The sequence below is a fragment of the Pygoscelis adeliae genome, unplaced genomic scaffold (genome assembly GCF_000699105.1).
Source record: "Pygoscelis adeliae isolate BGI_AS28 unplaced genomic scaffold, ASM69910v1 Scaffold544, whole genome shotgun sequence".
Lineage (NCBI taxonomy): Eukaryota > Metazoa > Chordata > Aves > Sphenisciformes > Spheniscidae > Pygoscelis > Pygoscelis adeliae.
The window spans coordinates 298942-314066 of record NW_008824715.1 but is presented as its reverse complement, the minus strand read 5'-3'; the positions used below and the strand labels follow the sequence as shown (position 1 = coordinate 314066).

General features: G+C 38.8%; 1 protein-coding gene across 1 annotated transcript in view; it reads right to left on the bottom strand.

Moving 5' to 3' along the window:
• FARP2 (FERM, RhoGEF and pleckstrin domain protein 2) overlaps positions 1-15125 on the bottom strand; it is an 80486-nt gene that overhangs the window by 43205 nt on the left and 22156 nt on the right. Inside the window, 3 exon segments of the mRNA XM_009323186.1 lie at positions 6263-6377; positions 8590-8687; positions 10215-10293. Coding sequence (XP_009321461.1) covers positions 6263-6377; positions 8590-8687; positions 10215-10293 — 292 coding nt within the window.

The following is a 15125-nucleotide window of genomic DNA, read 5'->3' as shown; positions in this document are numbered from 1 at the left end:
CAGTTCAGGGGTCCTGACGGAGCGTTTAGGATATTCCAAGAACAAACAAATGCTGCCGTGGAAATGCAGTAATTCTTGCTATTGAACGTGCCCCAGTTACGCTGCAAAGTAAAAACATCCTTATGACAAACATGAGCCTGTCACCCGACTCAGGTAGTCTCTGAACTAAAAACATAATGCAAGACAACACTACTGGCCAATTTTAGGCATAAATAGGGTCCAGGAGGACTAGCTAAGGCAGGAGACCCTTCTCCTGTGCTAACTGCACAGAAACACAAGCAGCACAGGACCTGCCGAGGCACTAGGACTGGTGAGGCTGCTTCAGCCACAGCTGTACAATGTGACCCCTGCATCCCCACTGAAAATTATTAGAAATAATAAATATTACATTACTTCCAAGCAAGTGCTGCACGAGCCACCTACGATCTAGTGCATTGATTGATTTGTTCCTGCAATGTGCAAGTTCACTAGGATAAATGTAATGGTACAAGGAAGACACAGGAGATAAAAATTGATTATTATTCTATTTACACCAACTAGTGCTGAAACCAGATTAGATTCCCACACGCAGTCAAAGACAAATTTTAAAAATCCTGTTTTCCAAGAAATGGTCTTCCTTCCATAAATCTGTATTTCATTTCATTAAAATAGCTGTTTGTAGCAAGCTCTGTTTTCTTGTACTATGTAGTGCTAACCACAACATTGGTACTAAATAAATTCTCCTGCTACCCTAACTTGCCTTTCTAGGCATGCTCTCTAAAAATACCTCCCTTCTACCTACCTATAGTCATGTTTTAGATTAAACAACTTTTTTGCTCCATATAGATTTCTTTTAAATATAAATTGAGAATATTAAAGTGAATGATTATTACATTTGAATTTATCAGAAACAGGGATGATGATATGAACTGCATGTAGGAACTGTCTCTAAAATTCAGAGTGTTATTATGAAACTTATTTAGTACGCTAACATTTTAAAAATGGAAGTTGTTAGAAGAAACAATGCTTCTTTGATTCTTAGTAAAATGCTCCTTAGACTAAAACACACACACACAAAAATGCACTGAGAAAGTAAGCCTGAACGCACATACATTTGACGATAGGTTTTCAATGGTTTTCTATTGCCTTATTCATTCTGGAGGGGAAAAAATAAAAATCTAAAACACTATGACAGGAAATCCAAAAGTTTTTTTTTTGCCAACTGGAAAAAGCAGGGATTCAGTGAAGTTCCTAACTTTACTAGTTCAGTCCATATTCCAACCTTATCCAAACGTCAGTATTATATGACTGTGTATGTGTAAAGGGATTGTAAAGAACAAACACAGGAAGAAAAATCTGATTTCAAATGGAAAAAGAAATGCCAAACTACATAGAGAGTCTTGTAGTTGCATTTCTACCAGTGTTAACCACCACACGTACTAGTTATGTCTAAGAGCTTAAACTGGTAAAGCAGATTTCTCTTCCCCTTACTGAAATGAATAATGCTGGAATAAGTGGTTTTATACTGGCTTTAAGCGTTACTAGCATTTCTTCCACAGATTCCTTAACTGTGCCAAAATAGCTGAAGTACCATGGTTCCTGTTTATTAAACACATACAAGACAAAAAAGGTAGATCATAAATATTAATTTTGGCTACAGCTTCCCAAGTTACACTCTAAGAGCACTGTGTGTAACTCCCACCCACACTAATTCCTGCTATAATTCTCCTGAACAGAGTGACATTAAGAATGAAAGTGGTGCTTTGTCTTTTAAAGAGGATGCTAAGGTTGCCGGAGGTTGGGAAGCAGGGTTGGAAGGGAAGGGAAATGAAAATTAGGATAAAATGGCAAAATTGGAGCTATATAGTACTAAAAATTCTTTGTGAACAGTCCAATATAACTGATGCAAAACCAGACAGTTATTTTACATTCCATTAGATATGATCCAAAGCACAGCGCATCTCAGAAAGATTAAAAAAAAAATAGTAATTTTAAGAATGTTCTCATGCACACAACCTGCCTGTACCTACCAAAGAAGGAAGAAGAGCCTTGAGTGGGGAAAGCCGGGAGTGATGCCAGGCAGCTCACACGGCACCACAAACGGTTACAAATGAGAAGCAGTTTCAGAGTAATTACCCTCAGATGTTTGCTGCAGACTAAGCTGCACAGGCCAGCCTGAAAACAATCTGGTCTAATTTTGTTCATCCATTAAGCAGATAAATCTACTTAATCTTCCCCAGGTCAATGGACAACAGACTATCTATTACAAGCATCTTCCAGCAAAAACTGCCGTCAATGCAATAGGTTTTAGTGTAAAGGTTCCTTACATCTAGACAACTATTGGGAGTGTGTTACAATATTCACATCGCAATCAGGGCGATAGATTCAAAATAAATGCTGTTAAATGTTAGGTGATTTACACAGCATTTAAAACCAGTGATTAATATAGAATTTTAAAGATGAAGTGTCAAAACATTGCATGTGTAGAAATTGTTTAGACTATGTAGCAACCTAAAGTGATAGTTTTTCTAATTTACAAACAATTTAAAGAATTTAAATCATGGGCAGCTAAGCTAACAAGTTGTAAAAGGACATGAGGGATAACAGTAAATGTAAACATAAATCTATTAAATCTTCTATTTCTTTCCTGATTTATGTATGTACACACAAAAAACCACAGCCATCTGAACACAAGCAAACTATGTTATGTTTAATTCTGGACTACACTTACTCTGCAGCAAATATTCTACTCATGCTACTTGCAGGAAGGCAGTAAACATTGCATTTTGAGTGTGTGGGGTGCCAGTATTTAACTGCACCACCACTGATACACCACCTTCAAAATATAAACTTTTTCTTTTTAATAAACTATAGAAATAAAATAAGTAAAGTTAATTCAGGCTCTTGCTGAAGCAACTAAGTAATATGCTATACCAAAAACATAACTCATCCTATTTACTGTTACTACATTTGCAAAGTTAAATATAAAAACCATATTTCTATATTTTTGTAAGTAAAAAAGTATTTGTAAAAGTGAAAGAAAAAATTTAAAGGATATTTAATAGAAGATAAGCTTTCAATTCCCATCTTTCTGAATACAACATTCTCAATATATTTTCTCTTCTTTTGATACAGAATGGATTGGATACACAGATCTGCTTTATTCAGCTTTGTGTTCTTCTACCACTTCTAATAGCTACGGTGAAGCAATTAAAGAAAAAATAATAATCAAACCACAACTTTCTAATGTGAAGAGACACTCCATAGCATCATCCAAAGAGACTGAGCACCCTCTGCAAAGGCATAAGCACCCTCCTGCTCCCCCAACTCACACACGGCGCTGGAAGGCGTCCTGCTGCAACTCCAGCCCGAGAAAGCCAAATCGATGCTCCCGGGTTGATATGACACAGAAACCCCCTGTAAACTGGCGTATGAGTAAGTGTGTTCAAGGCAAAGCAAGGGCTGCAAAGAAAGAAAACCGAGGCAGAAAGAAGATGATGCAGTAGCGATCTGGAGATAAGCCATCCTGCCAGAAACGGGTTTCTTTTCCTGGAGGCTCTGTTTATACGAGAAGTCTCTGTCAAAAGCAATCATCAGTGGAAGAAAAAACCAGTCTGCTAAAGGTAAGTGGGGGAATAATAAGGTCAACTGAAGGGAATAAAAAATGAAAATAAAACGCAAAAATAAAAATATGATGCACAAGGATGATGAGAGAGAGCAGCATTTTGTCTGTTTAACTGCACTATGCATCACCAGGGAGGAGATGAACGCCCAAGATCCATACTCCCGCTTGCTCCTTGGAACAGAAATGAGGAAAAATGTGTCTAAACTCTGAGAAAACATGGGACCTTCACAACTCCTACTAAAAATGGAAAAGGGTGGCCAATACTCCCTGGGCAAGGGAAGAGAGAAGAGACGTGTAAGGAAGTCACAGCTATTTTTAGGATTGCAGTGCTTCCAAAATTACATCTCTTCAACACAATTTTTTCCAAAGGCGCAGGGGGGATTAAAACATGCATCCAAGGTACTCAGGAATCACTAACGTTTGATTGTAACCTTTTCTAACCACAGGCCTCAGCTTTTAATCTTATCATGGTTTGAATGTAACTTCTAAAACATTGCTTTAAAATAAGATTTGCAATCATTTTAATAATATGGCTGTATTAGATGCAATTCTCATTAAACTAATGAAAAGTACACTTGCGAAGCAAGGAATCTTTTCCTGCTAACCTTCCTCTGACTTCTTCCTGACAGGCAAAAATACAAACTTTCCTTACTGTAAAGAATTATTAGAAGTAACTTGTTTTAAAAAAGCTCAAACCTAATTAATAAAATTACCAGTCCCTGACTCACTCAGAAGACAGTCACGACCTTTCCATCAAGAAAAGTACACCAAGAAAATTCCCCACAAGCAGAAGCAACTCAATCGGATCCAGGCACGTATTAACAAAGGGCTGTTCTGTGCATGGTCTGGATGTACTTATCCCAGAACTACAAAATCACACATTTCATCTCAAATGTGAAAGCCATCAGCCTATACTGCATGATGTCATCAAACCTTTTCATGAAGCCATTTGTAGCTTTAGACTCCACAGCATCTTGCAGCAGTAAGTTTCACAATGTCATTACGAGTTGTATGAAAAGGATGTTCCTCCTTTTCTTTTAATTTGCTTTGAAGTTACTGCCTTATTGTTTCAGCACTTTTCTTAAGACATAAGAAAAATAATGAAATATTTCTGTGCAATTAATGGTTTCCCTCCCTCAGCTACCTTCTCCCAAGGTGAAGAATTCTAGCATACATTTTAATTTACTTCAAAATTACTGCAGAACAACATTTAGTTTGTTCCTTCATCATCTCCACGTGCACCTCAAAGGTTCAAAAGCAGAAAAAAAAGTAACAAACACCTGACTTCATCAAGAATCGACAAAGATTAAATTTAATCAGTACCAATAATTTCAGTACAACTGAAAATGAGTCATGATAAAAAGCAAATAGTTAATTATTGAAATTGTCAGGAACTGATTTTCTAATAACACAGGATATGTCTTAGCCTTAAACACAGATGCTGCCCTGAAAAACCTCCTTGTTCTGTCTTAAAAGAAATTCAGTCGGCAATAATCCCCAAGTTTACCCACACAGAGCAAAAGGAAAATTTAAATTTCTAATACAGTATTTGGATTATAACACGTAACCATGCACAATGAACTGTGGTGTGGATATTCACAAATAATTAATGCACTTCAAATTGCTAAATCCTAATACGCAAAGTCTCAAAAATTACAGAAAAGAAAGACCTATCGGGTGAAATCAAACCTCTGTCACCATTTTAACAAACGCCTTCTCTTGATTTAACCTGAGAACTGCACAAGCGAGGTTAGGACCATTATGGCAGGTAATAGTCTGAAAATTCTCAGCGATATTAACATTGCTTAAAAGCGTAAAAGAACGAAGCTGTGGCAAATACAGATTGCGCAATGCAAAACCTGATCTTCCAAGTAGTATTTTGGTCACAACAGAGCCACCCTGTACATTGACTTCTCTTTCACGAGCACCATGTCGACTGTCTGCTCCAAATCCTTCGTCTTATCAAAATATTTTACACTGCACACACCGAGTAGACCTTCACATTTTAAGACCAGCCAGATTAGATCGTAAAACACATGACCTTACTGTACACTGAACGTGCACAGTGGGAGAAGTGGGCATTTCAAATAATAAAGCATTTGTTTCTGCAGTTCCTGACTGTGTGTCGGAATTAATTTTGTAGTTGTGATATATAGTTTCTTCGTCCCTAATAAACTTTACTTATTTCAAAAATACTCCAGCTGTAAGTTAAGGTATTGCATAAATTCTGATCAAAGTTATTTCTCCCCCACTCCCTTCATCCTTAATGAGTACAGAATGAGTACAATTCAATTGATTTCTAATTATTTAGACAAAAGCAAGACCTATGCATTTGACAGCAAGCTGAACTTAAACTCTGTGGACTGGAAATTCTGAAGAATGATTTTGCCTAAAATCATTATTACAAGCTCATGATAGCTTCCTTTGGTTATGTTATTAAAGGTACACTGAAAAATCACTTGAGAAAAACTACTGCCCAACAACTCTGTCCTAACTATGTAACTATTGCTACATCCAACTTTTCTTGTTAGATGTAAATGGTGTTTAACTTATACAATCTTAATGTCATCCTATTGTGCAGCGTGTTCGACCTCCACCAAACGAGTCCATCTGCTCCCCAGGAGTATACATTAGGGGTATACATTAATCCTCACTCACACATGCTTCCTGTGGAACTCCAGAATCTTTCCTTCAATTCTTTCCTGGTTTGGCAAATACTGGTTTGTTTTAAGGTGTTCTCGATCCTCTGATTCATCAAAATCCCCTATTTCGGCTATTACAGAAAACAAAAAAATGTTAGAGTAAGAACAAACGATGGAAAAGAAACAATGACAGAAAATACTTGGTAAGGAATTACAGAGACCCCAAGAGCCAGAATGTATTTTCCTTTAAGTGCTTCACATTTGTGCATTACACTTTGTATCCAGCTTCATTTTACAAAACACACACATTTATCCCAAGCAGACTTCCTGGGGATTATAGCAGTATTTGAACATCATTTGGAAAATTTAGACGTCTTTACGGTGAAAGATGTGAGACTTGTCGAACATCTGTGAGGTGGTCTAAACATTTCTTCCTTACAGATACCTCATACCAAACCAGCATATTTCAATTTAATTTTCTAAATATATGTGAAATAGTTAAGGACAAGCCTACTTGGGAAGAGGGCAAACTAGATTTTAGGAATTGTCCAAAAATAAATACATAGCAAAAAGAGAAAGTGGTGTTGACTATAAATCCCCACAGCACCTACATCTTGAGTTTTGGTCTCCCCTTCACATATTCATGCCTTTCAGAAATGACGCTGTAGATTTAGGAAGAGATTTACAGAAGAAAAAAGCATGAATCAAAAGTGTGGAACAGCTTCCATCCGATAAGACATGAAAAGACCAGAAGTCTTGGGCTTGGAAAAGAAATGAGGCAAGGCAGAACATACTGCAGACATATATAAAAATTACAAGTTGAATAAATAAATTTTTAAAAAGTTATTTACTTTTTCTGATAATAAAATATGAAGTTACAATATTAATTTAAAATGCAAAAGTTTTAAAAAGACAAAAGGATATGTTACCCTACAAACCTCCCAAAAACTAAGCTGTGAAGCTCATTTTCATGGAAGGATGCCAAAAATATAAGCAAATTCAAAAGTTAGACAAATGCATCGAAGCGAAGTTCATCAAAGGCAATTAAACAAAGAGATGCAGAGTCAATCTTTGACTTAGAAAGGCCACATACAAAGATTACTGGATGGATGCAGCAAAGGAAGTATCACCATATGCTTGCTCCATTTCTGAGGGCTTTCCCCATAGCATCTGCTATCAACTACCATCAACGAAAGGAGAGTGGACTAAGTGAACTAATAATCTCATCCAAGGCAGCTGTTCTTAAAAAGAACACAGCAATATCCTGTTTAAAATCAAGCCAGCATATGAAACAACAAGAAAAAAAAATTGAAAGGCACTTTCGTAAAATAATTATGTTAAAAATAATCATATTCTTTCTCATTTCTAATTTTCCAGTAGGGCAGAAGCAAGCTAAGCAAGACCAGACCCTGAGATTTGCTCACCAGCTCCACACCGCACTGTGGAGTGCAGAACTTACACTGGAAAATCATGAGCAAATTTTAATTGTGTCACTCACTGATGGCACACACACAAGATAGATTTGCTCTTCCAATAAAATCACCATAACTAATATTATAATTGTATTATTATATTAGAGTGCAGAATTATATAACTAATAACTATTTAGCAGTGCACATGTGAAGAGGTATCATTTAACAGCTTTTGTTTCAAGCCACCAAGGAGGCACAAAAACCCATTTCTGCAGCTCAGGTTACAGATTTGTAAACACTATATCATTTGGCTGCTGCTTGAACTGATTTGGTGTCTGAACCCATTCAAGTTTTTCAACCTGCTCATCTTAAAGGCCACTTTTTTAGTTCTTTAGGCGCTTACAGACTGAGCAAGCAGCAACATGGAGAGCTTCCAAGTCAATTGCTTCCCATTTCCATTTGCACTCCCAGCAAGGAGGAAAGCTGCTGACAACCCTACTGTTGAACTTGTTCTGGTACATTTCTAGCTTTATTTCAGCCCAGACTCTATACACTTATTTCCCCCCAGCCACAGGGGAATTGAGAAATGAAGCCAAGGAAGCACAGAGGCAGACGGGAGCAGCTGTCTGGAAGATGAGGAGTACTAGTGACCCAGTTTGCAGAGTCAGGGAAAACAGACAACATGCAAAGGCTTTGGTTTCATACAGTCTCCACGAAGCCAAAGTTATCTCGTACATAAGTACGAGCTGCTCCTCACCACAGCTAGCCCTGGTGATAATCCCAGTGTTCAAAATCAATGGGTTTACTGCATGTACAGAAGGGACTACCATGAGACGGAAAATGCTTTTAGTTACTAAAAGCTTCTGTACGCTATTTAACTGGGGTTAGCAATGGCAACATCACCCGATGTCACCACAGTTGAGATACTCACATTGCAGAAGATGAGAGACCAGAAGAGCGGCCGTATTGTCGCTGCAGGTCAGTCGTTCCTCTGCCAAGTCTCTCTTGATTTGTAATGCAAACAGGTACCTGAGAGAGAGTTACAAGTACTGGAGTTACAAGTACCACCTTGACATGTGAAAGAACAGTAAAACGACTGAGCAGTATTTTATAAAACCAGCATCTCCCAATTATTCCTCTCTCCAAAAACAAGATAACACAGAAGTGTTGCTACCAAGGACAGTCAAATCAAACCAAACAACCCGTGACTAATCCAGTGCAATTTATCAGCATAAATGAGCATGCAGGAACAAGGAAGCAGAAGGAAAACCATGCTTTTAACAAGTTTGATTTGTGAAGTAATACAGCAGCTGTAATTTTTAGCTGGAAAGAAACTTAATGAACACTTCAAGTGCTTTTATCTATTAGAACAAGGATGGGAGAACATCACTGATTCCAATATCTTGCTAGGAAAAATAACAAGCGTTTCTGCTAGCACTCAATTAATTTACCCAGTGGTTGTATTTTCCAGGACTATAATGTTAGCAGCCTACAAAGACAGTAAGAAATTAAATTTCCTTCTCTTATAACGCTATACTCATTTAACTAAAGTATTTCCCAAATCAGTTGCTAAAGAGGAATAGATTTCTGTTTAACAGTTTTGTATAAGTAATAAACTGCCTGCAAAACATACAAGCCTAGAAGAAAAATGTGGCAGCCTTGAAAGTGTGCTGATAAGGACTGATTTAGTAACCTAACTTTAATATATTTTTATGAATGTAATCCTGGCAAGTCTTTTGTGCTTTGCTTTTTATTTGAAAGAAGGCGCAATAAGGACTCCAGTAAATAGGCAACAACTCATTACTGTAAACCTTTGAACTGACAGACTGATCAATATTCTTTACTGAATTACACCCTGAAAGAGAACAGTAATTTATTTTTTTAAAGAAGAATTAATTTTAAAACATTATGTATCACATTCTTGAAGCAAAAAGATAATAAAAGGTATACATTTTGAATGTGGAGGGGTTTTTTTTAATTTTAAAGTACTGTAAGTATGTATTAAAGACTTCTATAAAGTATGCTCTGTTATCTGCATATATGGCTAAGCTATCTTGGTTTCTTCAAGACACTCACAATAAAGTGTACATATCATTAACAGCATTATGAAATACCTAGAGCTCTAAGCACAGACCAGAATTCCACAATAAATACTCCAGAAATAGACAAAAACAGTAAAACATGTTTGCTAGTTGTAGAATACTTAAAGTGTGGGCTTTGGAAGTTTAAATGACAAATCATTTATTAAAATATGTACTGATTATTTTATACAGGTACTGTTTATAAATATGAGTATTTCCTCTATACCCTGCCTCTTTTGACACTGTGATGTTTGGCAAGCCTTAACCTGCAGTGTTTTCTGTTTTGAAAAATATTTTTTCCAATAACATTCATTGCCAAAACTGTGTGTGCTAAAACTGTGACACCAATGAAAAGCATTCTTTCGCTCATCTTCAATGTAAGTTTTGTTTCGAAACAGATGCAATGTCCTCCTACTCTTACCTTCCTTTTGTTTCAGTAGGTAATGCAAATCAAATACTTCAAAAAATACTTTACCTAGTATATTCCTCTTGCAACTGACCCGGGTCTGGAGGGAAAAACTTTACAGCTAGACGAAGCATTGTGGTCTTTGGTCCTATAAGAAAAGTTAGTCATTTCACAAAAAACTCTTGCTCTTCATAAGCACATGCATATTATGTTTTCCAACATGCACAGAAATACAATGCACACGAAGTCTAGCCAGCTTTCAGCTTGCCAGCTAACGATAGCGGGCCTATGTGGTATAGATTGTCCATGTCAATGGAGATACAGCAGATAGTTCCTCTGAAAACTATCTATACTACTTCCAAGGCCAGTCCACGGTCTGAATGCTGTAAAAATGGTTTTGTGCAACACGAAAGCTATAATATCCCAAAGCAACTACTTGACTGCATACAAAGGCATCACAGATGACCCAGTGAGAGGTTCCCAGAAGGAGAGGAGGGTGGAGACGCATCCCACAGGCTCTCCCAACACCAGCTGCCACCACCAGAGCTGTCGATGAGCTGAATCCACGAGTCCAGCCAGACCCAGCTGGCTCCCCGCAGAGATAAAAGTGCATTTGCAGCCTGGTCCCGGCATGCCCGTTAACACCCATTTCTTCCCATTTTTAACACTGTTCTTGTCAATCTCGACAACCGGGAGAATACTAATTTAACTTTTAAATCTAACCAGAATCCTAAGTAACTATTTGGAATAATCCATAATGCTCTGTGTAACATTTTGCAACAAGATGGCTGACTCGATGCCCACAATCCCCTGTTTCATCAGTATTTTTGGAGGAATATTACAGGGTACCACAATCACTTACCGTGCCACAACTGGGCACCACTGTTCTGCTGCTGTTTTTCCTGTCTTAAAGTAGACAAGGCTGAGTATTTTGCAGGCAGTCAGAGCGCTAGCCAACCTTTGCTTACAGAAGCCTACTGAGCATCCATCTCAATTTGCAGGCATCCCCCAGACAAGAGGGGTGCTGCTCATGTACTGCAGCCCCACGCTCCACCGACAGCATCTCCACCCAACTGCGATGGACAGACCTGTCTCCAGCATGCACCTTCCCACAAGGAGCGAGGACAGTGTGCCTTGAGCATGCGGAGCCAGTGAAAGGCAGGACAAACTGAGGAAATACAGACCCCCTCTAAAAGGCAGAGGAAGACCTGGGAAGGGAAAAACTGCAACCCCTCTTCTTGCTAGACTCTTCTCCTCCAGGTGCTATGAGCAGGATATCCACATATTTCATGACCCGACTGAACCTCAAAGCCAGCCCTGCTTATGCATGACCTCCAGAGGTGCCTTCCAGCCCCAGCCACCCCAGGACTCTGCGTGCCACTGCTGTTTCAAAGCAAGCTTAGCCAAATAAAAAAATAAAATTAAAAAAAAAAATCAAATTTGTTTGAGCATGTTGGTAAGCACAAGCCAGCCTGCTTGAATTTATTTTAAGCACCAAGATCTCTTAAAGCTTGACAAAGTCCAATTTAACCCCATCAACCCCAAAGTACGCTGATTTCTCTTGTCCGGAATACCCGATTCCCACATGCCCAACATTCCTCCGCTCACTCACCCTCTTGTCTGCTAACAAGGGACTAACAAACTTTGCTTTCTGCCAAGTAGCTGGGAGAACTAACTCTCAGACTATCACAGCTGTCAGAAGAGCAGCTCCCAGCCTCTGATCCCAGAATTACCAAAGCTTTGGTGAACCAAAAAACCTAAAATCCTCATCCTAATTACAGTGTAATATCTAGAAATGAAAGGAGGCTAGAAATAACACCCTATAACAATACACAAAGCTCACATTTGGCAGAGACTAAAGCCATACTAAGGATTTTACAGTTCTTGAGACACATCAAGTGAGGAAAATAAAACTTTACATCAAATTTCTGAAAATACCCCGAGCCTTTGGAAGACCTTCACAAGGTTAAGAACAGACCTGCATGTTACTCACACCAATCAACTGGAAAGTATTGCTGCGGGAGCGATTTTGGCAATGTTCCGAGCATCACTTACATTAAATAATAAATATTAAAAATTAAGAACATAATGCTGCATATTTGCTTCTGTAGCACAACTCCTCCTCTTTTTGTTTTTTTAATCTCGCCTTTCCTCTATGAATAAGCCCATTCTAATTAGGAAAAGAAACACTGGGCCAGTCTTAACCAAGATGCAGAATTTATTGTAAGAAACCAATCTGAGCAAAACCAAGAACAACAGCAACAAAAAAAGAAGTCAGGAAACACTACCCATGCGGGTATGGTGAACAATACTATATAAAACTGGCAACACCTCAGAGAAGGTACCCAAATGCCAACTTGATACTGTGCGCCTGTTAGGAAGTCAAAAATTTGGATCTAAACTCCATGCCTTCCGGAGTGGTTCAGTAGTAAAACTAACTGCATTCATTTGAAGTTAATCAAAAATAAAATCCTTATCATACAAAAAGATCTATATATCTCAAGAATAGGTCATTAGCCAAGACTAATTTGAAGTAAGTGTTAATAATCTAGATCTTTTGTTTTTAGAGAGCACGTCAAAGACTCAGAACTGCATGCCTACAATTACACAGCAGTCGCCATCAACATAAAGCAACAGGTTTGAGCTCTATTACCTTAAAGTCCATGATAACATCTAATATTCCCCTACTGCTGGACTAGAAGTTACCAGGTTAACTCCAAAATCATTAAATTGTAAAAAACCAAACCAACCAAACAAAAAACCCAACCCCCAAAAAACAACAAAAAAGAACCTCAATGGAACTTCTTAAAGTGAGAATATAGGAAAAGATCATCCATCCATGCCAAGTTCAGGCATTGCTTAACAGCATGAGCAAACCCACCAAATCTCATTCTTACAGAATTTCACTTTCCCTTGGGAAACACCCAGCAGCCACACACAGAGCAGGGGCACGCCGAAGGGAGCAGACTGCCTTTTCTGTGCGTTGCTGCCAGGCTAGCCCGCCTCCATCCAGCTGCTACCCGCCACCCCCAGGGAGCCCAGGCAGAGGGGCACCACAGAAGGGCAGCCCCGCATGGCCAAGGAGCGTAGAGGCTGAAGCCATGGTAGATGTGGCTAGCCTTGCATAGCTGTATTGTCAGATGTAAACGTCTTTCCATTATTGCAGCTTATTTAGTCCCTTGCTTCTGAAATATCCACATTATCAAGTAGTTAAATTAATTCTCCTCTTAAGGCTTTGTATTCAGCAGTACTGTCGAGTTCTTAGGAAGATGCTCCTATGCAATCATATGTCAGCTACTGGATTCAATGAAAGAACAGCTTAAATTACTAGGCATGCAATTAACATTTTAATTGTAAACATTTTCAGGGCTTTCTACAGTCATATCTCATTTCAATTTTAAAAACAGCAGAATGCCGGGAAGGCATTCAACTAGCATAAAAAGGAAAAAAAAAAAGAGCTCTCACCCAAGCTATCAAAACTTTACAAATTTAAAATTGATTCCAGAACTTGAACATGTGCCAGACAACTGATTGGTATCTCCTACAGAGTAAGATTAAAAAAATTTTAAAAATAATCTTTCAGTGTCACTGGCAACATAATGTGGGTGGTAGACCACCAAGCAGCAGTGCAGCCATAAATTTTAGCACATCCCCATGGTTTTAAACCATTTAGAACAATATATGCATCATCAGGGAACACATGGCCATCAGCCTACAGCCTAAGAAAAGTTTCCCCAATTTATATGGTATAGAAGAGGATACAGAAGGAGTAACCAAAGAGCATCACAGGCCTGTGGTCCACCAAATCTTTTGACTAAGACATAATTCCTTCCAGCCAGGAGAACCAGAAAAACAACACAAGCCTAACTGCATGGAGTATATAAAACAATGGCACTCCAACAACGTTTGGTTTGTTTGGTTTGGGGTTGGTTTTTTTTGGGGGGGGGGCATACATGAATAGAGAATGACAGTATTATATACCCTCCTAAGGAAGCCTTCTTTTATAGCTGATTTGGCTTTTCTGCTTAAAAACCAATGTCAGTAAAAGTTAAAACCATGACCTTGAATTAAAAAGATCTAGCTAGAATTGCTGATTTCTTTTTCTGTGGCAATCAGTTTTAGGCAGAGAGTAACTAAAAACTACCTCCCAGTACTAATTTTCAACATTTTTCAATTAAGATTTTGAAAGGAGTAGGAATCCACCACACCCTCATGATCTTGTTTTTCCACAAAGACTTTACAATCAGACACAGAAAATAAGCAAACAGCTTAACCCCATTCTAAGGGAAAAAAAAGGTTTGATCTAATCTTTCAACATCAGAACTAGCGTACTGTATTCTTCAATTATTTTTAGCCTTTAGAGTGCATCTCATATTACTTTTTAGAGTAGCATAAAGCAAAGATAGCATTGCTATTGCAATATCCTCCTGGCCAAAGAGCAGAACCAAGTTTCACAACTGAAGCAAAGAGGACTCTGAAGCTGCAGCCACCCACCAGGTGGGAGATCCCTACCTCTGCTCTCTTAGCAAAGCTGCTCCTGAGCACACTGGAGAGAGTTTTTGAGAATGAGATGGGAATACCCACCCCACTGAAATTCCCTGTGTGTCAGCAAGCTCCGAGTGCAGCTTTTTGCAGCCCTTCTGAAAGGTGCATCAGCTCTCAGACAGGACCTCATGACAGTTCAGGACGCTGGTTGAGAGAGTCCCTTGGGAGACAGTCCTGAAGGGCAAAGGGGTCCAGGAAGGCTGGACGATCTTCAAGAAGGAAGTCTTAATGGTGCAGGAGCAGGCTGTCCCTGTACGCCATAAGAAGAACAGGCGGGGAAGACGACCGGCCTGGCTGAACGGGGAGCTTTTGCTGGGACTCAGGAAAAAAAGGGGGTTTACCGGTTGTGGAAGAAGGGGCAGGCGACTCAAGAAGAGTACAGGGATCTCGTTAGGTCGTGCAGAGAGGAAATGAGAAAGGCAAAAGCCCAGCTAG